This window comes from Punica granatum, unplaced genomic scaffold, assembly GCF_007655135.1.
Source record: "Punica granatum isolate Tunisia-2019 unplaced genomic scaffold, ASM765513v2 Contig00427, whole genome shotgun sequence".
Classification (NCBI taxonomy): domain Eukaryota; kingdom Viridiplantae; phylum Streptophyta; class Magnoliopsida; order Myrtales; family Lythraceae; genus Punica; species Punica granatum.
In genome coordinates, this window is record NW_022204340.1 from 51,432 (window position 1) to 78,113 (window position 26,682).

The 26,682-nt window shown below is 37.6% G+C and overlaps 3 protein-coding genes and 1 non-coding gene across 4 annotated transcripts; 2 read left to right on the forward strand and 2 right to left on the reverse strand.

Moving 5' to 3' along the window:
- Positions 1–11,401: 11,401 nt before the first annotated feature.
- On the forward strand, positions 11,402–15,037 carry LOC116190374 (rho GTPase-activating protein 2-like). Its single transcript, XM_031520058.1, has 4 exons — positions 11,402–12,040; positions 12,996–13,116; positions 13,213–13,563; positions 14,007–15,037. The coding sequence occupies exons 1-4, from the start codon at positions 11,700–11,702 to the stop codon at positions 14,637–14,639; spliced, it is 1,446 nt and encodes a 481-aa protein (XP_031375918.1). The 5' UTR covers positions 11,402–11,699; the 3' UTR covers positions 14,640–15,037.
- A 195-nt stretch (positions 15,038–15,232) lies between these two features.
- On the reverse strand, positions 15,233–16,725 carry LOC116190375. The gene has a single exon (XM_031520059.1). It carries the CDS (start codon positions 16,550–16,552, stop codon positions 16,127–16,129), a length of 426 nt encoding a protein of 141 aa, XP_031375919.1. The 5' UTR covers positions 16,553–16,725; the 3' UTR covers positions 15,233–16,126.
- A 3,025-nt stretch (positions 16,726–19,750) lies between these two features.
- LOC116190367 lies at positions 19,751–24,195 on the reverse strand. Its single transcript, XM_031520053.1, has 9 exons — positions 24,060–24,195; positions 23,645–23,988; positions 21,615–23,219; positions 21,412–21,524; positions 21,060–21,329; positions 20,838–20,918; positions 20,620–20,731; positions 20,465–20,531; positions 19,751–20,320 (listed from the first exon to the last, which is right to left on the reverse strand). The coding sequence occupies exons 2-9, from the start codon at positions 23,964–23,966 to the stop codon at positions 20,275–20,277; spliced, it is 2,616 nt and encodes an 871-aa protein (XP_031375913.1). The 5' UTR covers positions 23,967–23,988; positions 24,060–24,195; the 3' UTR covers positions 19,751–20,274.
- A 169-nt stretch (positions 24,196–24,364) lies between these two features.
- On the forward strand, positions 24,365–24,436 carry TRNAP-UGG. The gene has a single exon. It is a non-coding gene; the product is annotated as a tRNA-Pro (tRNA).
- Positions 24,437–26,682: the final 2,246 nt, after the last annotated feature.

Genomic DNA, 26,682 nt, shown 5'->3' on the forward strand with positions numbered 1-26,682 from the left:
TTGATGATTGGTCTTCATTTAAGATTTATGTTCGATTGTTAAAAAAACAAAAGGACCATGGTTTCCAAATTTAACCAATATGGAACTGTGTTAATCATCTAGTCATTTTTTGCCATTTTTCCATATTTAAACATTAAATGACAATGTATTGTAGAAAAATTTTATGACTATGAAAATATTTAAAAATTTGGCATTATGCATCACTACAGCATGTGACATAGGAAACGATTGTATGAATTACTAGGCACCCAGACCTGGAGAAAAGGAGTCCAAGAGCCGGGGACCTTGACTGTGGCCTCCACAGACGAAGGTTAGGGTGGTTAGATGTGTCTCATCTCAGCTATCAAATATATGAATCTGACATATCGGAGTCAGGGAAAACAAATAACTATTTAGGAGTCCCATTTTAGCAATGTTTTGAAACCACATGCCCTTTTTCGCAACAATTAGAATATTGGGATCGATAGTCAAATTGTTGAAAACTTTGGGACTTTTTCTGCAAATTTTACTTTTACTTTTATTGAGTAATTTATTCAATATTGAAATTAATGATCATCTTCTTTTTAACTTATGTAAAATTATGTATTTATCGATAAAATTATAGCGATAATAATAGTTTATACGGAAATGAACGACAAAAACAGAAACGAACTAATTGTGCATTGTGCTGGTACGGGGTCTAATTGCGCCAAATTGCTTTTGGGTATGATGATTAAGCTTGCCATGGTAAATAAAAATGACGATGAAAATTCAAAACGAGCTTTCGCCAGTATAGGTATGAGAGAGATTTGGAGAGTGAGAGATTTGAGTATGGGGGAGGGAGAGAGAGAACAACGGGAAAAAGAAGAAAAAGAAGGTTTAGTTACATTAAATTACTTAAAAAGTTAAAAATTAATAAGATGTGGCATAACTGATAAATTATATTTTATGTGGGGAGGATTTTATATATATAGTATAGAGGTTTAAAACTTAATAATAGCATCTCGGGCGACGAAATTATCTCCTCAACTTATTTGTTCCAAAACCTCTTGTTGGAGCCATAGGGAGAGAACCACGTATTATTTACCAATTATTAAAAAATATTCTTGCAAACCGAATCATAACACCTTATAAACAGGCCGAAATGGTGAGAAAAAGGACTAAACCATACCAATTGCCGGAAATCAATTCCAATACCGACAGGACATTCAAGACTTTAACCTGAGAAATGGAAACCAGTGTGTGTGTGTGTGTGTATAATGTGTGTGAGTTTCAAAGATGGAACCGTTCTCTTAGATAAAATTCAATAAGTTTTATGGGCTTCCTACTTTTAAATTTGATAGATTTTACCATGAAACACCTACTTAGAAATAGAACATTAATTTCAGTTATTAAATCCCACCGACTTTTAATTTTATCCGTCCATTATTTATATACTTTACCCATGATATTTTTAGTCTTTCATATTTCACCTATAATATTATATCACTGTTTACGAATCTTCCCACCTCATGTACTAATCATATTTCGCCACATCACCCATCATGGCCACATCACCGAACTGGACCATAAAAATACATCAACATTATATTAGATTAGTCTAATATAAGCCAGGCATGTTAGCGACACGTCATAAACATGTAAGCATGTTTTAATTTATAAACACGTCAACGTTATGCCATCGGCATGTAAGCGACTCTCCAATTTTATTATACTTACATGTGGTTTGAAAGATCTCTGGGTCAAAATGTTATCTTTAATATTAAAAAGACTGAAAAAACTAACGTGTCACTATGGAGCATAATTTGGCGTTCCATTGTGGAATTTGTCTTTGAAGTTGGGATTGTCTTTGAAGTTGAGATTTTAACACGAATCTCATGATTTGACATTTTTCGCAAATTTATTCCACGGTTTAAAAAATACGTAGAAGGGCACATGATTTGCATTCTTTTCTAAATTTATCTCGATGTTAAATTTTCCATCAATGATTGATGGAGTTGTTGACATGGCTAGGCTTTATGTCTAACGGCGCTTACATGGAAATATTGCTAACGCATGTCAGCAACTCCGTCAATGATTGATGGAAAAATTTAACGTCGGGATAGATTTAGAACAAAATACAAATCATTAGCTTTTTTATGTATTTTTTATACCATGGGATAATTTTACAAAAAAATCAAACCATGGGATATGTATAGTGTTAAAATCCCTTTCAAGTTTCCCCTCCTCTTTTTTTTTTTTTTAGGGATGTTTTGCGGTTCAGTTTCAAAGAAATCTTTCTGCTGTATATTCATCTCTGCATTGAAGATCTCTGATTTTAAGCGAGAACCCAAAATAATAATAATAATAATAATAATAATAATAGGGCAAAGCAAGAGGCGTCTTTTGGCCCATAATGAATAAAAATTTCCATAGGCTTCCGCCCAAGATTGATTTTTGGGCCTGACACAACAGACAAATTTGGGCTTACATATCGAAGATCAGCTTTGCCCCCTTGAAAATCAATACAACCCAATTAGCCGCCTTTGAATCTCTTGTGTTTCTCTCTCTTTTTTTTATTTTCCTTTTTTTGATCTGTACCTTGATATTCGAAAATTCAACGGGTTTCAACTAATCTAATTCGATCTATGTGTTTATATAGTGCTTTTCTTAAGGCTAAATAGTAAATTCGACAAACATGCTCTGTAGTTGAGAGAAGAATAGACATCATATAGTTTTGAAACAAGATAATGATACCCTCTCTCTTTATGGACTCTGACAGATCTTACAAGTTTCAGAAAAGGATAATGAGCCGCCTTCATGCAACGTGCATAATGCTTTTCGAAACTATATAAGGGTGTCAAGTTTTCATTAAAAAAAAATTTCAAGATGTAAAGATGTGTATCAGTATCATAGTTTAAGAGAACGGGATAGCATCCCGACATCGAAGGATCCTCTAAAAAACGGGCACGAGAGCCATCATGGACAAACCACCCCTACTCCATGAATCACCAAAAGTTCCATGCTAGCGCTAGGGCCTTCCATAACTATGAATCAGTAACTTTCAAACCGAAAAGGATATATATAAGTAAGATTCTTCCCGCAATACGGGTATTTAGGACATGATGCCTGGAACCACTTAAACCTCTCGCAGAGGATTTGAAGTGTCATGCTTGACTATCGAATACTGTCGTACTAAACTTAAAATCTTATATTACTATTTCGAGTGGTTGAAGAAGCAACGAAACACTTTCTTAGGAGGACATTCCACATTATCATCACATAATCCTTGCATGATGCTATAAAGACTATTAAAGCAACAGTTGCTCATGTTCTCCATGTTTATTCAACGGCCATTGAGTCCGTCTATCATATTCTTTCGATAAGATCAGTCCATCTATCAAAAGTCATTCTAACAAGCTGCAAAAGACATACTCATCAAGAAATCATATTATGACCACTTGCGAGGGACTCGAAGTGTCATGCTTGACTATTATTGATCGAATACTATCATTATAAACTTAAATCATATTATTACCACTTACTTTAGTACTATTTCAAGTGATTTCCATGGAAGATGCAAAGAAACACTTTCCTAAGAGGACATTCTACGATTCATCACATAATCCTCGCACGATAGATTATTAAAGCAACACTTGCTAAGGTTCTCCACGCTGACTCTACTGCCATCACTTATAAACTTTGTTAAAGTAATGAAACCATAGAAGAAAGTCCTTCTACCGTAAGTCGTCGTAACAAGATGCGATTGATCGAAACATACTCGACGAGAAATTTCGGTATTTGCTAATAATTATAAATAAAGTTGGATTTCTTTGCCCCCCTTTTATGTGTTATCGTTGGAAAAAGAGGGGCGCAAATGAACTTTCTACAACGATCAAATACGATACCCAACGACACCTGATCTGTCCCGAGACGAGACGAGACGAGAACGAGAGAGAGAGAGGTTTGAATTTTGAATAGTGAGAAACTTTTTGGAGGGAGCTGTTGGGAGTGTGCGATCTGTTTCTGGTGGGTGGGGCCCGCCAGCTGTCGCCTTGTCTTCTTGTGATGTCACACCCCACCTTGGGGCCCCACAGGGGTGAGATCAGCCCCGTCCGCTCCCTTCCTTCACCCGTTTCTCCCTGCGATGCAGGCAGATCGAATCGAACGGCTGTCGTAACTTTAGCTTAATTTCATTTCGCCCCCTGAAGTTTATCTTGCCTGTCCCCCCCACCTTCCAAACCCCCCAACTGATAAGTGAGATTTTATTACTAGATTTCATGTTATTCTCGATCCAGATTTGTTTTTCCATGTTTTACATGACTTAGCCGAATTCATGGGTCGGCTATTGGTACTGATCATACTCTCCGACCTCTATATCAATCAGGTAGTAACGATATTAGCAAAACATACTCTTCATACTCTTTTTTTTATCGGTTCCCTTTTTTTTTTCCCCTGAAATGTTCTTCTCTGATTGTAGCATTATTTACCCAATACTGTTCTATTCGATGGATGCATATTCATTGATGGATATATCCAATAAAAATCTCGGGGAATAATTCACAGAGCATTGTCTTCCTGTTTATTTCCATCTCGAATCACATTGAAATAAACTCGGAAGTATATGGGTTATGGTTCCAGCAAGTGATTTTATATAGGGGGCTAATAAATTAGATGGAGAACCATATACATTGGACCATTTTCTTCTTTGCCAACTGAAACATAATTCAACTTTAATAGTGGGTGTGGTCTCTATATGTTCGGTTTAAAATTCTAAATTTCAGTCTCACTAGTTCCTCCCAAAAGTACTTGTTCCATTAATTTCCCACTAAAAAAAAAAAAGAATTGCTCCACTAGCTTAGCAAAATAATAGGAAAAAAAAAAGAAATCCAATTTATGAGCACATCTTTTATCTACTAGATATTTAATTTTGGCTCCTCAATATCGTGCAGTCGGAGGCTTCAATTCAGATGATGAAGGTAGCACGTCCGTCGACCAGGGCATAAGGGGCTATAGGTGGTAGTGGTCGAGCTATTGATGTTGTACCACATCGGCAATTTCAGAAGTTTGATATCATCTCAACAATGGACTTTTCATATTTCTACATTTAATTTTTAGACTCCAAAAGTGATTGTAAAAATTTTAAAAGGTAAGAAGTGAACATAAGTTCGTTGATGCTGTAGTGGGAGGGATATGATTAAATTGCGTCTATTATCTTGTGTTCGAAATCCTCCATTCAACTTTTCTCATTTTTATTATTCCTTTTCTTCTTTATCCTTTATTGTTTTCTTTTGTTTTCATTTTTACTTATGTCCTCGTTACGAATAAAACTATCGAACTAAATATTAATATTAGATGATTTATGAGACCTTAAACAACTTTCATTATGAGAATATATACAGTGCATTTGATTTCAGAGTTAAAGTTTTGAATTTGTAACTTTGATTTTGATTATGGAAAAAGACAAAAAAAAATATAGGACCTGTGGACTCCACCAGTTTTGTTGTGTAGTGTATTGGGTAGTGTCTGTGATTGTATATTGAATAATATATGGGGTCCATCAGTTTGATTTTGGAAAAGTATGTTTTGTTGTGTAGTGCATTGACTTAAAGTTAAAGTTAAAATTTTAAACCGCGACTCTGAAACCATACGGAGTGATAGAGTCGTAAAAGTAGGTATTGCCTCGACCAAGCGGGGCTCTTCCATTAGTTTGTCAATAAAGACAGAAAACAAAATTTGAAGGATCCATCTTGGATCTGTCCATGCAAACATTGGATACTCTCCTACTCCTTGTGATGGACGGGGCCAAAGAACAAAATGTTTTATTAGGTTGTCTCATTGAATTTAATAGCAAGAATAGGTTCTCTCTCTCTCACACACACATTTTTAAACTTTTTTTTTTTTGTGGATAGATTTAACCCATCAACTATCATCAAGAGAGAGATACCTTCCGTTTAAATTTTCCGTCCGACTTAACAGCACTTGAGCGTATCTCGCTCACCAGTGCAAGATCGGGGATGAGAAAAAATTAGAAAAAGAAAAAAGCAAAAAATAAATAAAAAGAAAAAGAAAAGATTTGACAAGGGAACGGTCGGAGCTGTTCAACTTGTTCCCTCAGCCCAATTCAGGAGTATTTTGTAGGACGAGTTGATTGAAAAATTAGTCATACGAAAAGTTTTCGTAATTGAAAAATAATATTTTATATGAGGAGAGTAACGTTTCTTACAAAATAATCGGTCTACAAAATATTATTCTTCTCGTACAAAACATTATTTTTCAAGTATAAAATTTTTTCATACGATTGATTTTGTAGTCAACTGGTCCTAAGAATTTTACCCCAAGTCAGAGATCCAAGTCGGCCACCATGACCGCCTTGGCATTTGGTAGGTGGGCTCGTTCTCTTTTCAATTTCCCAACGTGGTATATCTATAGTTTGTTCTTTCATCTAAACTTTTCCTTTTTCTTTGGATATTGTATTGCTAGTTGGATGATACATATGCAAGTGCAGTTAACTTGACAGAAAATTTAATTGGATGGGGTGCATTTTTCCTCGTTGAAAATTAATTGGTAAATGTGCCCGAAAGATAGTTTAAAGTTAAAAAAATCGCAAGGGTAATTGTATAGGAGTTCAAGGGTAATTTTCCGATGGGTTTTCTAATGGATCCAAGCAGAAACCGCATAAGTATGAGAATCAATTTAATGCCAGAAGGATCAACTGACAGAAAACACACATGACACCAACCTCTTTTCACCTTACTTCGTTCGTACATAACTATTAGATATCATTAAGCCAAGGAAATTAAACACATTGAAACACAGTGTTTGGGCCCATGCAGTTGGTTGACGTTTTAATTAAAGTTATTGTTTCATGTGTCAGTGATCGGATTATATTAATGTGAAGTGGATCCGGACGGAAACGGATTGAGTATGCGAATAAAACTGAATATGAATTATTGTTCCGTGTTTGCTAATAAGAAGATAGCAATTTCTTTTCTTATTTTCCATGGTTGAGGACTTGCAAGGGGTCTAATTGATTTGTTGCGTCGAACACGTATAATGGAATTTGTTGCGTCTCGACTGTTATCGTGTTGAAGGTTTAGAAATACTACATAGGGGTTCTCATCCGTAGAGGAGGTGATAGCGTAACTTTGACAAATCTCTTAATTGTTATCGCGCTTCATCAGTTCTAAACACTAACTCGAACTCCCTCACAAATGGCTCGACCAGCTCTCATCCGTCACAAATTATTTTTGTAAGATTAAAATCATTTCTTTTTAAGTTACAAGGGGCGTGGGCTTAATATATATAATGAAATAAAAATCATAATAACTAATAAAGGAGTATGGCAGTCTTATAATGCATATCAAATCTAAAAGTTTTTTATTATTAGGTGAACGAATGCCCTATTATGTTACACCCTCTTTTAAAATCGTAATTTTATAGTTACATTTTGTATTCTTTTTTTTTTTGTTACATTTTCTTTTTTTCTTTTTTCTTTTAAGTTTTTGTATTATGGATTATTAAAATTAATATTTTACATAGGAGTATAATCGTCTTTTGATTTTCAATTCAGTTGCATTTTCCGAATTCTTTGGTCAATTAAATATAAAAGTTTTACTTACCGAATATATATATATATATATATATATAAAAGTTTACGGTCTTTAATACCATTTTATCCGAAAAAGAATATTATCTACAACCACAAAAAATAGTTATATCAGATTTTTAACTATATATATTCTCCTACGATTTTGTTCACAACTAATTCTATTCTACACTAATTCCATTCTGTGAATCCTTTAGGTCCAGTTTGATGCACGAGAATGGAAATGAATTTGTATATTAGAATGTGATTATAATGACAGAAAACATTGATTTCTAGGTTGAATTAGAAAATATGAAATATGTTTCATTAGAAGAACTTATTTTTTAAGATATAATTCTAAATATTATATTTTTAGATTACAAAATATCAAAAGAAAATATATGATGCATATAAAACATACTAGAAGAAATGACGGAATTTTGTATATTAGAATGTGATTATAATGACAGAAAACATTGATTTCTAGGTTGAATTAGAAAATATGAAATATGTTTCATTAGAAGAACTTATTTTTTAAGATATAATTCTAAATATTATATTTTTAGATTACAAAATATCAAAAGAAAATATATGATGCATATAAAACATACTAGAAGAAATGACGGAATTTTGTATATTAGAATGTGATTATAATGACAGAAAACATTGATTTCTAGGTTGAATTAGAAAATATGAAATATGTTTCATTAGAAGAACTTATTTTTTAAGATATAATTCTAAATATTATATTTTTAGATTACAAAATATCAAAAGAAAATATATGATGCATATAAAACATACTAGAAGAAATGATGGAATGGGGTAGTTTAAGTTTTTTTTTAAGAAACTAACATTCCATCAAGTTGAAAGAAAAATATTTTTTAAATGGAATGATCGTTCTAACTCATTAAAGTGTTAACATATAAAGCAAATAACTCAGAAGGATAGTTCATTAAACTAATATATATATATATATATATATAAAAGCAGATAGAGCAAAACAATCTTCATTTCATTCCATTTCCACCTATCATATGAGACCTTCGTGCATATAGGATTTCTCAAAATAAATCTTCATTGATTCTATTAGATCCAAGTGCAAACTGAAAAAAGAAGTTCCCAAGGAAACAAAATCCATATATTCCCTTCTCCCTTTGGAGTAGCATAACTTTGTCGTGTGAGTAGAAACTTCGTGGAAATATGTAGAGACGTGTGAATTATCAAACATGGGCCAGACAATTATTCTTTCCTTCAATTGGAAAAAGCATCCCTTAAACTTAAGTTTCCCTGCTTAGTGTTTTTGCATAAAAGCACGCAAAATAATTCTTTAATATGATCTACCTAGAGACAGCACACTGATAATCTGCCTTACCCGAAGCTTATGAATCCATTGTCCAACACAGGTTTTACATTTTCTTGGAGGGTAAAGTTTCAACCCCCAACGAAAATAAAAGCAGAACTGGCGTTAATTGGTTTAAATGGCTTAGTACTTATTTATTTTAAATAAAATTTTTTGGATTCGAGTCTCATGAATAAAAAAAATTCATGCTGAGTGAGTTTTATTTTTCAGTGAATCGATCAGACTCAAACTAGATCAGTCAAGGCAAATGAAAACTTTTTAATACCATAATATACGTAAAAAAGAATTAGGCAGACGCTTCTCTTGTGTCATCCAAATCTAGTCATTCCATTGACCCATTTAATACAAAATGAAAAAAACATTTCTTTTATTTTTGTAGGCCAACAATAGGCTCAGTTCACCACGTCGGCCTATGTCAACAGTAGGCTCAGTCCATGAGATTAGTTAAAAAAAAAAGTTTCTTTAGGGGTGAATAGTTAAACTAAGTTGAATCTTACCATGAAGAGGAGCCATCTTTATTGGAAACATCGAATTGGTTGTCTTACCTCAGGGACTAATGAATCTTATATAAAAATCAAATAATATGTGTGTCTATGTATGTATCCATATGGCCAAAGGTCATATCATTAAATAGGAAATTAGAAAGTTCTTAATGGAAAATGACAATTATCATGTCCATATAAACATCATGAAATTGGAAGTGACATGGGTCTTCCCCCGTCATGATTTCACTTAAATTTTTGTTAACTTTAAAGCAAATCCTTTAATTTTGGTTGGCCAACTCTTAAACCTAATTTCCCTTTTCCCTTCTCCTGGTTTTATCTTTAAAGAGAATTTAAAACCCAACCCAACCTCCCCCCGGGGCGGCCCAAAAAAAGGAAAAAAAAAAAAAAGAATCTTTTTCAGGAGAAGAATGTAACAAACTCGACGTAGTCCATGCAACCACATGATTTAGGCCATCCATGACCAAGGAAAGACTTGCTTAAATAATACGCTGACTATGACAAATAGGCATAGTACGTTACATGTGCCTTTATTACTTTAAGATTAATTCTTATTAGTGAAACTATATGTGTTACTTTATTTAGTTTGATATATATTTCCTTATAATGAATTCATGACCCCAATATAATTGAAAAGATCACTGTCTCAACTGAGAAGATGTAGGGGACAATCTCCTTCAAAATGACCAAGTAAATTATATCATTTAATGTAGTAAAACGCCTCGATATAAACTAATTATGTATAGATCGATAAAGTAGCACATATTTGAAATAAATTATTTGATAGTAAATTAGTTAAATTTCTAATAAATCACTGGCAAGATACGTTAATTACACAAATTTCGTCGAATTTTACTTAGATTCTAATTAAATGGTTTTTGAACAGTTTTACTTTATTTTTTTCGTAAATTACTTGATAATAACATACTATCACTTTTGCATGTTATTCTCCGGAATTTTTCTAATAATATTTTTTATAAAGTTGTGTGTCATCATTTGAGTTTCTACTCTAAGATTTGAGTTTGCTTGGATTAGATCGAGCCACTGAACAAATCTAAGCTTAACTAAACTGGTGGGGGTAAGATTGAAATATTTGAACCAGAAGGAAAGGAAATATATATGGCCTTTCATGAATTAAGGTATTCGAAAACTGATCCGATCCATCTCGACAGAAATCAACATTAATTATTATATAAATACCGAATTTTTCAGTTCTATTGCGTCAGATCGGGTTGCTGGAATTGGGGATTGAATGTGGATAGATATGTATAATGTATATAAGCTTATGCACTAACAGCTTGATCTTGCGACGGTGCATATATGTTAAGTAATTAGCATTTTGCGTATAGAATTTAATTACTCTTAGCTGAAAGGTTATAAGTGACTTGTGTCAATTGTCAAGTGCTTGCATTCAACCAATCCCATGGTAGTCAGGTTTCCTTCTCCCCTTGGTCTAAGCTCTCAAATGCACTCAAACATATTAAAAACTAGAGACAAACCTCAGACTATCTAAGCCGATTATTTATTACATTATTGGTCACGTCCTACAATACCGCATAGCTTATTAGGGGGAGATTTGAAATTTATATGTAAAATCAAATGATCTTATTAGAAGCCATCATTTTTTAAGTGAAGTCTCCGTGGTATTGCATATGATAATGGTATCAGAATCGACATTCTGTCACACGATCATGATGAATTACAAATAGATTGTATTCGGTAGCTGCTAACTAGCCGGAACAGTTGGGACTCGGGATTGTCTGAACCTCGGCCCAAGAGCCCAGCGAGGACGACTAAAAATGGAGATCTATCACACCCGTAATCCCGCATCGGTTGTGTAGGGAGGAGTAACATCAAAGGTTCAATAGCCTAACCGGTACAAGAATACAGTGGCAGAGCCGTAAATAAGGGCGAAAGCCGTGTCGAAAGACAGTACGTCTCCCAGATAAAGTAAAGAAATTCTCATCGGACAGGAATTTGAAAAACCACAAGTGGCCGTTTGAAGCTCTCAAACTCCAACGAAAGACAATAAAGATAGAAACTTTCTCCCCGTCCCAACTTCATAAACCCCTCTGCTTCGCTCCTCCTTCAATGCATCACTCTCTCTCTCTCTCTCTCTATCCCCATCTTCCTCTCTCTCTCTCTCTCTCTCTCTCTCTCTCTCTCACTCACAAACCCCATCTGGAAGCAACCTCTGCGTCTGTTCGTTCAACCTCTGCTCCGTTGAATAAGTGAACAGAGTCGGGGTCGACAGGGGAGAGCGGAGGAGCTAAAGCAGAGAAAGACTACGATGACGGGGCTAGTGATGGTGACGAAGGGCGGGGGCTGCGGAGGCGGGGGGAGCGCCAAGAGGGCCAAGACGGCCGGGCCGAGCAGCATGGAGGAGGAGGAGGAGGGCCAGGTGTCGGTGGTGGAGGTCCTGCTGTCGGCGCTCCGGAAGTCGATGGCCTCGTGCCGGGTCGAGCGGGGCGATGATGGGGTCGTCCCGGCGGTCCATCAGCACCACATGGAGATCGGGTGGCCCACCAACGTCCGCCATATCACCCACGTCACCTTCGACCGCTTCCAAGGCTTCCTCGGCCTCCCTGTCGAGTTCGAGGTCGAGGTCCCCAGTCGGGCACCCAGTGCTAGGTAGTACCCAACTCAAATTTATTGTTTCTTGGGATTATTTATTTATTTTTTGGGAGACGAACTAATTATGAAATTAATGGATTTGTGGATTGAAATGAAGGGTTGAAGTGTGAATTTGAAACTGAAGTGACAGAATGCATTTAAATGCTTGGGGTGGATTTAATGCTTTTTGATCTGACCAGAGATTTGAGCTGAAATTAATTTCAAAAAGCTCCATTTTTTTAGCTTATTAATGGTATGTAATAGTCAGTTAGGAAGTTTAATGCAGCAGTTTCCTTTTTCTGGTTTTTCATTTTCTGTAGAATTGGCCTCATTTTCCCATTTCTCCGTTTTGGGGAATCTCTTCTCGGATGTATGGCTTTTGCTCCATAATCACAGTTTTTCCATTTGCTGGCCGACGAAACCCAGAAAGGGAACCGAACAGCCCTCTAAAGCTCGTTTTTTTCGAATCATTTTACTCGGAAAGCAAAGAAAACGGTTTTCTACAACCTCTTATAGTTTCTTAAGGATAACTAGAAAATAAAAGATCTTCATGGAAATCCATTTCCTGCAAGAGCTTTGACGGCACTATACCATGAATCGGTATTGCAGAGATTACGTCTTCGCTTGTGACTGAGTTTTAAAAACTGTAGCTTCTGCTATCTTACATGTTTCAGCAGGTAACGGCTAATTGAAAGTTTTGAGGCCTAAAAGGGGATTTTGGCAAAGGTTTTAAACCGGGTGGAGAAAAGGAGGGATCTTCTTTGTGCAAAATGTACCACAAAAAGGAACAGCAGAATTTGATTGTCTATGCCGTTGCAATGCCTTTTGCAGCATTGAGCTACTTTTCCAGTGATTCAAAAAAGTTCCTTTTTTTGTTTGAAAAAATTTTGGAATCTATATCCCCAGCCCGACCCAGTATTCCTCTCTCCCTTTTGGGTCTATACCTGATTTAGCAACTTGGTTCTTCTTGCAGTGTCAGCGTTTTCGGTGTCTCGGCAGAATCAATGCAGTGTTCCTTTGACTCGAAAGGAAACAGCGTCCCTTCCATCCTCTTGCTAATGCAGGAGCGTTTGTACTCACAAGGCGGTCTAAAGGTGCTGACTTTATGTTCTGATATTGCCGCTTCCTGGTTACAGTTCAAGCTGGCGAGAGGTTTTCATCAAATTAATTTCAGCTCCCAATCTTTGCAGGCTGAAGGAATTTTCCGCATAAATCCTGAGAATAGCCAGGAGGAGCACCTCAGGGACCAGCTTAACCGAGGAATCCTTCCCGATGACATCGATGTGCACTGCCTGGCTGGCCTGATCAAGGCTTGGTTCCGGGAGCTGCCTTCTGGGGTTCTCGATGGGCTTTCGCCTGAACAAGTCTTGCAATGTAACACTGAGGAGGAGTCGGTTGAGCTTGTGAAGCAACTAAAGCCAACCGACGCGGCACTCCTCAATTGGGCGGTCGAGCTCATGGCAGATGTGGTTGAGGAAGAGGAGTCCAACAAGATGAATGCAAGGAACATTGCTATGGTCTTCGCCCCGAATATGACTCAGGTATTTAAACTCCATGTCTGAATTGATTGTTGGGTCAATATCATATATTGCTAATTTTTATTGAATGAGAGGCGGAACAAACGATAGGTTAGGAGATACTTTTCTTTGGAATGATTGATTCTGGAAAACTATTCCAGTTTTGAATTCTCCGTTTTCCTTCTCTTGAAAAAGACCAAAAAGTTGAGAGAAACTGTGTCCCGTTGCAATTTGAACCCATTCTTTCTTGTTTTGTTCTATGCCCCACTTGGAAAACGAAAAATTGAAAAGTTTTCTCGGATTTCATCTAAACAATTTTCCAGGACCAAGCGAAGGCCAATGCTCAACCTTTCACTATATATCACATTGTTTATAATCATCTCTCATACTACAAAGAAATCATGCAATTATATTTCGATTTCCATTCATGAATTTGATGATTTTTCTTTTTCATTCTTTCTGTGAAGATGTCCGATCCATTGACTGCACTGATGCATGCTGTCCAAGTGATGAACTTGCTCAAGACCCTGATCATGAAAACATTGCGAGAGCGCGAAGAGGCTGCAAGTGGAGGATACTCACCCATGTCATCTCGTTCATCCAATCAGCGATCTGAATACAATTACGATTCCCAGCAAGAAGAGATGGACACCAGCTGTGAGCTGAGAGGGGGGCCAGCATCAGATTACGAGGATGATCAAGCCGACAATTACTGCTCTACTGAAGAAGAAGAAGAAGTAGAAGAAGAGGAAATCGGGTCATTGGGCGAAGTAGAAGAATGTTTCTTAAGGCGATTAGATGAGACTGAGACTACTGCCCCTTCAGGGAATAGTTTCTTGAAGAAACAGACGAGTGAAGATTCTCAGAGCCTGGAGAGTTGCTCGGCAGTTAATGCCGAGTCAGGTATCTCATTGACTGATAGTGCCCAGAACGGGACTTCTTTATTAACCACCACAAGTGATGGAGAAGAAGACTCAGGGACGAGTAGGCTCATCTCCGAATCGAGAATAGTTGATTTGAAGACCCAGATGAAGGAGCCCGAGGTGATTCGTGATGAGCAGATGGTAGAATCTTCCTCTCCCGTTCCAATACTCGTCTGATAAATACTTAGCTGACTGAAGATTGATTGCTGCTAGATTTTTTTATCCTGCATCTGTACATCGTTATATAATTCATAGCATGAGAGTTCAACTGTGACAGGCAGTGCCTTGTTGTGCATGTCGGGTAGCAAAGAACGAGTTCAGCTCGGGGTTGAACTTGTGGTTTTGTTGTGTGTTTGTCCATGTCGGGGAAGCGTCTGAACCCCTCTTAGGAACATGATTTAACTTAGGTCTCGAATTGTACTCTTTTGTTGCGCGTGTACTTGCTGAATTAATTGGCGTGAGGCCAGCTCATTGTTTGCGTCTGTTGATATTTGAAATCACCGATGCAACTCTTGGTGCTTCATTGGCATATTTTTAGTTTATAATTTAATGCTTCGGGGAAGTAGTTAAATGAAGAAATTTGTGTTTACAGATGACAAAATCTGTGCAAATGAAGATGATCTTACAAATATTGGACAGGGAAGAAGAAAATTCGTACAAATGCTGATCTCTTTGTCCTAGACTCAAGTCTTTTTTGGATCGTGCCAGTAATAACCATTGAACGATACAGGATTCAATCGATCAACGATAACTCGTTATAAGTAAAATACGAAACTCTGGTTGCATAAGTAAATTCTTTCTTTTGAAGCTTCACTATATACAATTATACATGTTCACATTCATACATATATAGAGAATATCAAGTACAAGTGCATGAATAAAAATAAATTGCTGTTTTGGTAGAAGAAACGAGGGATAAGTAGCTTGGGGTACAACATTTGGCCTTTTCGTTTTAAGGCCATAAGTGTTGTTTTTGCTTAAATAAGGTCATTATTTTTCATAAAGTATTTCTATAAGGCCTTTTATAGTATCTCTCGCATTTATGCAATTCCAAAATAGGAAAAATAATCTTAAAAATCAATCCAGAAAATTAAACAAAAAGAAAGAAAGAAATAAGGGGAGAGAGGGCACGGTGGTGGTGGTTGATGCTGGCCACACTACCCCGAGCAAGGTCGCCAATAACCTCAAGGGCATGAACAGTCTCCTGTGACTAGATTTGGGGTGGCGCGTGAGCCACCACTTCTCCTCATTTCAAATACCATAGCCTCAAACTTCAGTGTCCTTAGCGATCGTTGTCGATCATACTTGGGGTGGCGGTGCCGGGTAGCAACCACCACCGCCTCTTTCCCTTTTGTCCTTTCTCTCCGTTCTAATTTCTTTCTTTTTAATTAATTTTTGAAATTAACTATTAAAATTATTTTTCAATTTTTGAATTTAAAAAGATATAAGATAAACTATTAAGAAATGATCTTATAAAAATATTTTTTTATAAAATATAATGACTTTATCCAGGTAAAAACTAACATTTTGGCTTTAAAAAGAAAAGCATGCAAATGTGGTGGCCAAATTGAAACTTATCCCAAGAAAATACGAAGCAAAAGGGTTGAAATTAGATAAACAGGGAAGGCACTAAAAAATGTTAAAAAGAACAAATAAAATAAAACCTAGGATGATGCTAAGCAGGCCTCCCAAAACAGCCTGCTCCTCTCCATCTCATTCATGAGCTCATTCGTCGGAGAAGCCGAATCAACGGATACGCAGGACTTCTGCTCCGCCATCGGAACCTGCAGATCCTGACTGAACAGTCCTGCTCGGTACGTTGGGAACCGATCTATCTGCAGCTCATCCCCGCTCATTCCCGCTGCAGCTTCCGCTTCATCATCTCTGCAGCCCTCAGAGTCAAAGCCGGGATTGAGATCACGGTGATCGGACGAATCGCAGCTGCTGGACTCGGCGTCATCATCGTCGTGATCCGCTTCTTCAGCCTCACAGCCATCGGCATTCCACGCAGGATCTGATGCAGCCTCAGAGTCACCGATCACTTCCACGAGGAAGAAAGGGGACTGACCGGCAGCATTCGGGTTCTCCATATCGTTCAAGCCGACCGAGGGAGTGGTGGATTCCTTCCGCAAATGGACATGTCTGTCACAGTACTAATACTAATACGATGTTTTATGATGATGAGGACGGGAACACATGATGTCGAGTTTAATAGTGCGGGCTGTCCTGTCTGACACATCGTTATAAATGGGATTTTGTGGTGGGCAGCCTCAGTTTTTTTTTTCTTAATTAATTATGACTTTTATATTGTTTAGGTGCAAGAAAAAAGGAAATGAAAATGACCCAACCTACTCAGATGTGGGGGTCCTCTCTCTCTTCCTTCTAGAAATGAGTCAACTTTGGCATATGAAACGTTTTTCAATGGGCACGGCTTCTAGAAGGAGACAGCCAATGGGCAATCATTTGATTTATATATATCACAAGAAGCTGCTAAGTTGATTCACCAGAGTGAATTGGGGATGTTTTAGCATGCACGTCTCATGTAATCGGCACAGTTTTAAGAATTTTTTTGACAGCCCCTATAGTCTCGGGATCGGACCGTCCCAGAGTTCTCGCGACCTCACGATTGGGGTGCCATCTAGCGGGCGGATCTTCTCCCGTCCAACTACCCCAGAGCCTGAGACCGACCGTAAAGTTTTCCTTGGCATGAAAGGTGGAAGCTCTATCGGAATTTTCCAAAATCTCCAGTGTTTCTAGAGTTGGATTTGTTGCATTGCAGGAGCGAGAATTAGTCGGGTGTTTCGGTGATGAGTCCCTTTGCAGTTGAGAAATAAGGCAGTAGGTGTCGAGGCTCCATGTGAGATAACTTCGATATGCATTATCAACGATAACGATTTGATTGAGTGTACAGAAATCTCATTCCTCAAAATAATTTTAAATGAATTTACCTTATAATAATGAGGTAAGAAATAACTAATAAAATTAGTTCAACTAAAAAGGTTTATGATGCACCTATTGAGAGGAGTAATAATCGATTTTCTCGAATTACGAAAATAATACATCTCACAATTTAAAAAGGTTTATGGCCATTATTTCGTAGTCATTTTACTGTTTATTGAAATCTGATTAATATTTCTCCAAGTCACAAAAATCACCGAAAACTTTATCCATTTTAAGACATCATCCTTGACAAGGCCATTCCTCCACTATCGAGAATCTCTAACCTGGTAATATGTTGTAGAAAAAAATGATTGGTGGGTCGCATATTCCAAAACTCGCTTTTACGGTCCAAAGTTTACGAGATAAAGTTAATTCACCGTGGTGTAGGACTAACATAGACGCACTGCATGCGTTAAAGACCGGATTTAATGGATTAGACTGAATCGCAACTATTGAATCTGAACGCATCACATCATAAAATCAGGAAAACGAGAACATGGTCACAGCCAGACAAGGTTGTCCTAGTGCCGTACTGCTTGTTCTGTTGGCAAAGAATGAAAAGACGATGCCGAAAGAAATCACGAGGAGCCTTTGTAACGGTTCAACTGTTCTGCCTACGAGAGTGAGTGTTTTGAGCCATCTTATTTCACACTCAATACTAACACGGGTTGGTCTAAATGTTTCGACGTTTATTTTCCTTAAATAAGATCTCGGATTCGAGTTCTATGAATGGATAAAATTCACGTTGAAAGAATCGGTTCGAATTGAATCAGTCAGAAATCATAATAGCCTTTCGAATATCAGAATACACAAAAAAAAAAAAAAGAAAGAAATTCACATTCAACACGGGATGCATACTTAGTAACAAATAGAATCCCGATTAGGGCTCCGGAGAGGTGCACAACAGGACAATACCGGATAATTGCCTTTTAGAAACGAGGGATGGAGTTTGCGGAGTCGTACCAAACTAGAAATATTTATGATAAATGATCTTATGGTTGAGATGATCGGGTTTGTCCAGAATACAATAAGTTAAAAAATAAATAATATACAACACCTTCAAGGAAACTACTCGAGTTTGTTCAAGCAAGTAACTTGAATCCAACTAATTTACTTATATTTCAAGTAAACCTGTTGGAGTTTTTTTTCAAAAGAACGAATGTGTCTCGTCTTTTATTTATTTGTCAGTCGGTATCATGCCCTATTTCGAACTCTATCTTAGAAACTTTATAAGATGATTAGGGTAGTCAAATGGGAAAATTAATTACTTAAGATCAAGATCAGATATGAACCCACGATTTATAGAGTGAAGATGGAAGTGATACGTAAAAAGTGTGTGAGGTTGTTGAATGGGAAATTTTAGGCATTGTATTTGTCAAAATTTTACTGGGTCTTATCACAAGAAATTATTCGGATGAAGGTACCAATTTTCCAAAATTTTCAGTCAACATCGAGCTGCTGCTGGTAGTAGTCTTAAATAGCATCCTCATCAAATGGTACAAAATTATAATTGGGTAGAATTGACTTTGAAAATTGGGCATTGGAGTATGGAATGGGAGCATATTAATTCCTTGTTTAATAATCAACGAATTGCTATTTAATTAAATTTCCAAACTACCCCTCTAATGTAATATATTAACTAAAATACAATTTCATCATCGAGCTTTTCGGATTTGAACTGTCAACTGTGCCTAACCCCCAAGGGCAAATGCCGTAATACCAAAATGCAGAAGCCAACCAACCTTGAGACATGAATTGGCACCGATTTGGACTCGAACGGAAGAAGCGAGACAAACCTTGCCCATCACAACCAGAGAAAGAGCTATAAAACCGAACACGGTCGTTCAAGACGAAAGGAATAGAGCATAAGGGAGTACCGGTATTTCTTAACTTGACTCTTCATAGTATAATCAGCTTCCAGTCTGGCCTAATGTAGAGTCTAGAAAATTGAGCAGAACTGAACCATGGCCATCGTCAATAACAACCCCATGGTTCATGCGATGGGATCGGAATGAGACATAGCATTACCTTTTAAAGTTTCAGTAATCAACTGTTGTTTGTGATTGATCCAATGAAATAGATCGGGTGTATACTAGAATTCGACTTCACCTAACAATTTTCCTCTTAAGAGCACATGAGACACATTCAAAACGTGAAATTTCCTCAAAGTCCGTTTTTTTTCTTTACCACAGGAATGAAATCCAAGTGGCGTAAAAGGGGGAAGAGATGGTTGAAAAGTGAGGACAGATAGCACACAGTATCAGCAAAGGATACATGAACTTTGACTTTTATCAGCACACCCTCGACCTTTCTCAGTCATCTTTCAATTTCTATGCCCAACTAGAACAAAAACTCACTCATAATAAGATGGATGACTAGGCATTTATATCGGTGACCAAACCGGCATCGGTGCAATCTGACGAACGCAACTATCCAATGTCAATCGTCTATTCAAAGTTGTGACTACCTCCACTACTGGTGCAGACCAAATATTAGGCAAAGTTTCTAAGTCAAGTGCCTGATCGACAAAGACATCAAATTAATTAGGAACCGATTTCAAGATTGCCAGTGAAGCTTCATTAATAACATTAAAATGGGCAGACTTCAGTGTTCTCAAGCGGATGAGGCTTTACGGAGCTTTGATGATGGATACGACGAGATACTTACTTTGATGCTTGTATTTTGGTTAAGAACATGCTTACTGAACGAATTACATACCTTTGGAGGCTTAATGAGCGCAAAATGACCATCGGAGATCACGACTATCAAATTCTGATTCTAGAATAGACTTTTTGAAGAGAGCTCTGTCCAAAATGTACACTACATACCATGTACAGCCGAGGGCTTCGAGCTGTCCTTTTTCTGGAATAAATTAAGTGATTCCACTCGTCCGAACATTGGCTTTGAACAGCTCATGCCTGTCATTTTGAGAGAGGTAACCATCATGAAATTTTTATATGTTCTTGTTCTTATGTTTCAGCACGTCAGTTCTGTGATTGACATATTGGTGCACGTATATGAGCATTTCAAAATGAGAGTACTATCAGAAAAGTGGACCTCACCTCTTATAATCAAGCTTCTGGGTCACAACGCCACTTAAGATGAGCTCTGAACTGCCAACCATGGCTCCTGCCATTTATTATAGACAAGAGTTCAGTTCGGTCATCAATTTTTATGTTTTTTATTTATGGAGGTAGGAAATCGTCAATTCCACCACCTTTATTCAAGAGAGGAGCACAATCTGTCTGATCTTCTTCACAGGAAATAATTAGAACCTCATCAGGGATTTTCCCATCAATTGTAGTAGGAATCTGATTTTTCTCTATTACCTGGCAAGGATTTAATCACGCGTCATTAGTTAAAAATGCTTTGCTGTCATAACAAGAGAAAAGGCAACTTTCTAGCATAGGTGCAGATATCTATTTCGATATGTACCTGGCCATGGACGGCCTTGACTAAACTCGTGAGCATTTCTGTACTGGGTTTAACTCTTTGGGTGATGAAAACTTTCCTACCCTGCAACGAAAGAAAGCGAACCCATGTTTTTGTGAGGAGGCACATGATCCAGCATAATGCAAATGTAGCTTCTTCAAAGCAAGAAATAAGGACTATAGGCATCTATCTCACCCCCCACAAAAAGTATCCTCTTCCAGTTACCTTTAGGATTGGATACTGCCTCGCATTAGCCAATGAGGCAGCCATGTTAAAACTCAATTCCTTTTCCTTTCTAGCATCTCTGAGAATAAAATTCCTCTCGTCAATTAGACAGCCTGCCTGTGCACAACTCTCGAGCCATAAGTGTGTGACCACTGGTTTGCCAAGAGCAATTGCTTCGAGCATGTTTCTTGTCCGTGCAAATGTATCTGCTACAAAATGTGTTGCATCCTCAGAAGAAGATGCAGCAGAAATACCAAGTCGTTTCAGGATCTGTATAGGTGCAGAGACTGGAAATATTAATAGACCATAAAATGTAAATTGATCACTTAAATGAAAAGGGTGGGATAACTACCTTCTTTTGCTGCATGATTATGTCATGATCCAAATGTAAGCTGAATAAGACCCGAACTGATGCCATATGTCTCCTATTTCTCAATTCTTTCCATGGGAGATCAGGAAGTGACTCTGTGATCCCCAATTTCATTAGCTCTTTAAACATATAAAGTTGTTTATTAAGAATAATAAATCAAAGTACAGAAACCAGCATGTGCTTGCCTTTATAGCCAGGCATGACAGACTTTGATATGCTCTTCTGCATCGTCAAGCCACCTTCCACTTTATTTTCTACTTTATTTTCTGAAGGCAGGGGACTACTATTCCGTGCAAACTGATTGGCTTTAATGCTCACACCATTATTGGAGAAAGAGAAATTGGTACTGGATATGAATTTTCTTGAACTGCTTCCATTTCGCATCCCTTTAGTTGCAGTTTCCAAATTAATGTCACCATTTTGGATTCTTCGTAAGTTCCTATTAGATCTCTTCCCCCTTGGGTATTTCCATGTAGCCATCCCTGAAAGGACACCTGAAAAATCAATCGTAAGACCAATTTGCTCTTGTCTGTTGACTTCCCCATTCTTGGCCACCTCAGATGCGTCTGAAATTACTATACTTTGTTCGCTTCTGCTACTATTTTTGAACCTATCGTGATGGGAGGTAGATTTAACCATTTTGGATTTGGGCATATAAATATCCTTAATATCACTTCTCCTCCTTTTTGAATCCTTAGCCATGTTTGGTCTAGCCCTTGATGTCAATTGCCTGGCTGTAGGACATACGGAGTTTATGTCAACCATATTGTTTTGAGACCGTCTTTTTCGGGAAGAGAAATTGTTAGGTCGTAGAGATAGCCCAACATGACCGTCTACCTCTTTTCTGTTATTGGATTGTAAAGTCCCCACATCCCTCCTTTGCCTCATCGGTGCAATCGAACTTCCTAATATTCTCTTAGATCTTGAAATACTTTCTTCTAAAGCAGACTTCTCCACCAGTGAACTTCCACTCTTTACTTTCTTCTGTGTGACTGATTTAGAATCTGACTTCTGCCTTTCTGGGTGTTTCGGCGATGATGCCGAAGTTCCTTGCCGTCTAGTTGAAAGTTGTCTCTGCTTTGAGAGTGAACGAGCATAAACCTTCTTGGGAGATTTATCGAGACAAGCTACTTTATCTCTTTCGTCTTCCGGGGATGTACTGTAGGTACTCTGTGGGTCTTGATAGAAGAGTGGACTGCTAGAATAAGCTACACGTGACAAGGCTTCCATGGCTTCTGCTGCCATCTGAGTGCAAAAGCCTACATCAAATGTTTCTGCTATTTCTCCGCCCAAAACTGATGAACTCAACAGCTGCTCAGATGTTTCCTCATTCACATGCTGATTGACATCCACTATATGTTCATGATTAACCTTCTGTCTGTGCACTTCCGCGACATGTCTAACAGATTCTGAATGACGATCAACAGATTCTGAATCATTGGCTGAAGCAACAGCTTCTTTTCTTCGAGACTTCATTATATCCCAATGCTTCACAACTTGAGGAGTATCTGCCCACTCAAAGATTTCTGTACCTTGATTCGAGCTGCTCAAGCTAATTCTCTTGGCAACATCTCTGATACCTTTGGCCCCCGGAAAAAAAGGGGATCCCTCCTTGACTCTCTTAGCACAATGAACTTCAGGGGACAAATTTAAGTTATTAAAAATCAGGAAGTTTTCCACAAAGTTGAGAGCATTCTCTTCTGATAACTCCGCAGGTTCACAAGATCCAATATAACTTGGCCGTACCACGTCTTGCTCGTTCCCAGGCGCTTGAGGTTGAGCTATCTCCCCTTCAAGCACATAAACAGAAAATATTCTCTCATAGCAACACAGGTTTCAAGAGAAAAAGAATGAAAAAAAGAAGTCCCAAACTGGTCGTGAAAAGCCGAACATATGAGACAAATTCTCTCATGCATTGACAGCATCACAAAAAATTCCCATTTCTGAAGGCACTCGATCAAATGATGCATGTTGAGATAAGAGCTGGACCGAATACAGCAACAAAGACTGGAGCTTTTCCCCGGATGCGGACCTCCAAAGGCAAACAATTAAGCACAGCATTTTTCATGCAGGATAATTTGAATTCACAGAGAAAGCTCTAAGCATTAGCCGCTATGCTGCATCAAGTAGCAATAAATGCATCATCAAAAGCAACAGTAACTTACGATTCCACAGTACTACAAAGGGCTAATGACACATTTGCATTAATACTCACCGGCATTGCATTCATCGGCAGGAATCGCATCAAACTGTGTCCTCTGGTTCATCTCCGCTTCATTGAGACAAACTCCTCCATCGATTCCAGCACGAAACGAGGCCTTGACATCATCCACCTGCTCTGTATCATTGATAATCTCATCTTCACTATCGAGCACCACTTCTTCCTGGAACTCCAGCGCTGCTCCGCACTCAGACACATTCTCCACGGAATTTTCGAGCTCGTCCACCAGTTCAGTCTCGAAGCCTAAATCGAGCGGTTCCGTATCACTGAAGGGACCATCACTGGCGACCTCAGTGTCGCATTCATCCTCCAACATTATGTCCAAAAAACAGCGATTCCTACAGCGTACAGTCAACAATGAAATCGATGGTTGGGACTGGGAGTCAGAGGGGGGAGTTGAGGGACTTACCGGCCGATGATCGACGACGGAGACTGAGAAATCGGCGGGATGATCGGCGATCGACTGAGTGGAGAGGCGGCAGTGAATCGTCCGTACAGAATCGATCAAAAGCTGATGACTGACTTTTCCGCCACCTTTCCCCCTTTTAGGCCTTAGAAAGGAAAATGAAATCGAGGGCGGGAAAGTGGAGATGGGAAATGTTTTCAGAAATAAGAAATCGTTTTCTCTATAGCGAGCAACAGGAAAACTATTTCCAACCAGTGAATTGTTAATATTATATTTATATATTCTTTCCATAAAGAGACGTCAAAAGAGGGCATTTGGTCTAGTGGTATGATTCTCGCTTTGGGTGCGAGAGGTCCCGAGTTCGATTCTCGGAATGCCCCTCTTCTCTTTTATTTTATCTTTTTGCCCTCACCCAAAGATTTGGGCTTTTCGTTTAGAGGCCCAATCCAGGCCCACTAAAACTGTCACGGCCTTTTGTTTGGGCCCTCAAGTGTAGTTTCTGTCCTCCTTTTATTAAAGCTATCAACTTGTGTCAAAGGAAGATGTTGCAAGAACAGCGATCTTCTTCTGAAGATAGGTAATAGTTTTAGAGAGTCGGATTGATTACTCGAACCGACTTAACTGGAAGCCCCGCCCTATTTGCTGGTTCTTTAATTAATTCTTTTCGCGTAACTAATATTGTACGGAGCCTTGTTTATGGGCAGAATGTCGGAGAACGGACTGAAACTACGTTATCAGCGGTCAAACTTGACTCTTAATGAATAACTTTGCCTTTTAACTGGTAGTTTGATATTAGACAAGTAATAAGACTATACCGGACCTTTTTGTTGATTTAGATTTAATGGAACGCTTTCGACTTTATTAACTTCGTTTGTTTCAAGGAAAATTAAGTTTAAGAGGAAAAATAATTTTTCAAAAAATAAATTCTGAGAAAATAATTAATTTATTTTTCAGTATCTGGAAGTGTTAATAACTGAAAAATATGTTCTTCAAATGTTTGAACAAACTGCTTTTTTCCCCCTACCCTTTCTTTAGTGCTGGAGCATATATTAGTGTAGTGGCCATGATATTGATTTTGAACTTGGAAGTCACCTTTGAGTACGACGGCATTGGACTTATCAATTGTCATCGTTTACATTGTATCTATCGCGATGACTTCATTAAAATCTTAAAATACCTGGTTCAACCCATCGATACTATCGAGCAAAACTACATACACTAAAAAACTAGGATATATGCGTGACTGAAAATTTATCGATTGTGAGTGACACGGGCTAACATCTCTTTAATCTTTAGGCCAGTGATCTATCTAATTTAGCATGGAGGCCGGAGCAATTTTCTGCCCCTTAATGAGTTATTCGGGGGTTTAAACCGCTGGCCTCAATCTTGAAAGGATATGTCGCCTTGGGACTTCATCCACAATCCATCAATGTCTAAAAGGTCACGAATTATTTCATTGAAACGGTTACTCAGAAGTCTTTTTTTTTTTTTCGCCTGATTATTAGGAGGTCATTTTTTTTTGGGTAAAATACGGGGTCAGAAATAAAATTTCTAAGCATTATCTAAAGTATGACACCAACAACTTTGGTAACTGCTTAGAACTAATTACTCAAAATGGGGGATGTCACAAGAGACATCCTTGTGTTCCGGTCCTCACAATCAAAAGCCAGTTGTTGCTTTATTTTATTGTGTTACGTCGGATCTCCCTTGTAACCAGAATAAAAATTCAGTTGTTTACCAAGTGGGGTTTGATTAGACTTAAATGTAAGTACTAAAGATAAAGTTAATGGAATATGTATTTAAGTGTTCACTACTTGATAGCCCAATCCTTCACTTCTTTTTTTAACTTTTGGGCCCAACATTTTTGTATTCTCTTGATTTTTCCTTAATTTCAGAAAATAAAAAACAATTTTTGAAAAAGAAAAACCCCAAGAACTCGAATGATCGAGGGGCGGTGGATATGTCATCATGTCCCACCATTAATATATATCTTCTCTCTATATTTTTTCGAAGAGAGAGAGAGATGGGGAGAGATCGGTGAGCCAATAATCATTTCTCTCCAGACAATATATTATTAAGAAGTTTATTTAAGAACATTTTTCATGATCGAAATTTTAATTGCGGTACACAAAAAACACAACTTATCATGTTTATCTCAAATTTAGTCAAATTTAAGTTTTGTCTCATAATAATATCATTTTTCTCTTCATTCAGATACGACCAACCATCCAACGCCGTTAACATTTTTCATCCATTTACATTGTGTGGTTGTGTGGGTGCTTCAGCTCATGTGCTTCAGGAATAAAATGACGAGAAGAAGAAGAACAAGGAAGATGCATTTTACTTTTTTTTAAGAATTTTTAGAAGTTTAGGTGCTACTCATTGATGTGGTGCTGTTCCCTCAACATTTAATGGTGCCACATCATCATTTGATGAAATAAAACTAGGTACATGTGAATTGTAAGGGGCAAATGAAAGTTCACAAATTTGTAGGTTAAAGAAATAAATCATGTTGATTTGAAATAAAAGTGAAAGTCCGTGATCGAAAAGATTCTTATAGTTTTAGAAAAAAAGGGTAAAAATTTGTAACGTTTTTGAACAATAATTCTTAAGGAAAAGAATAATA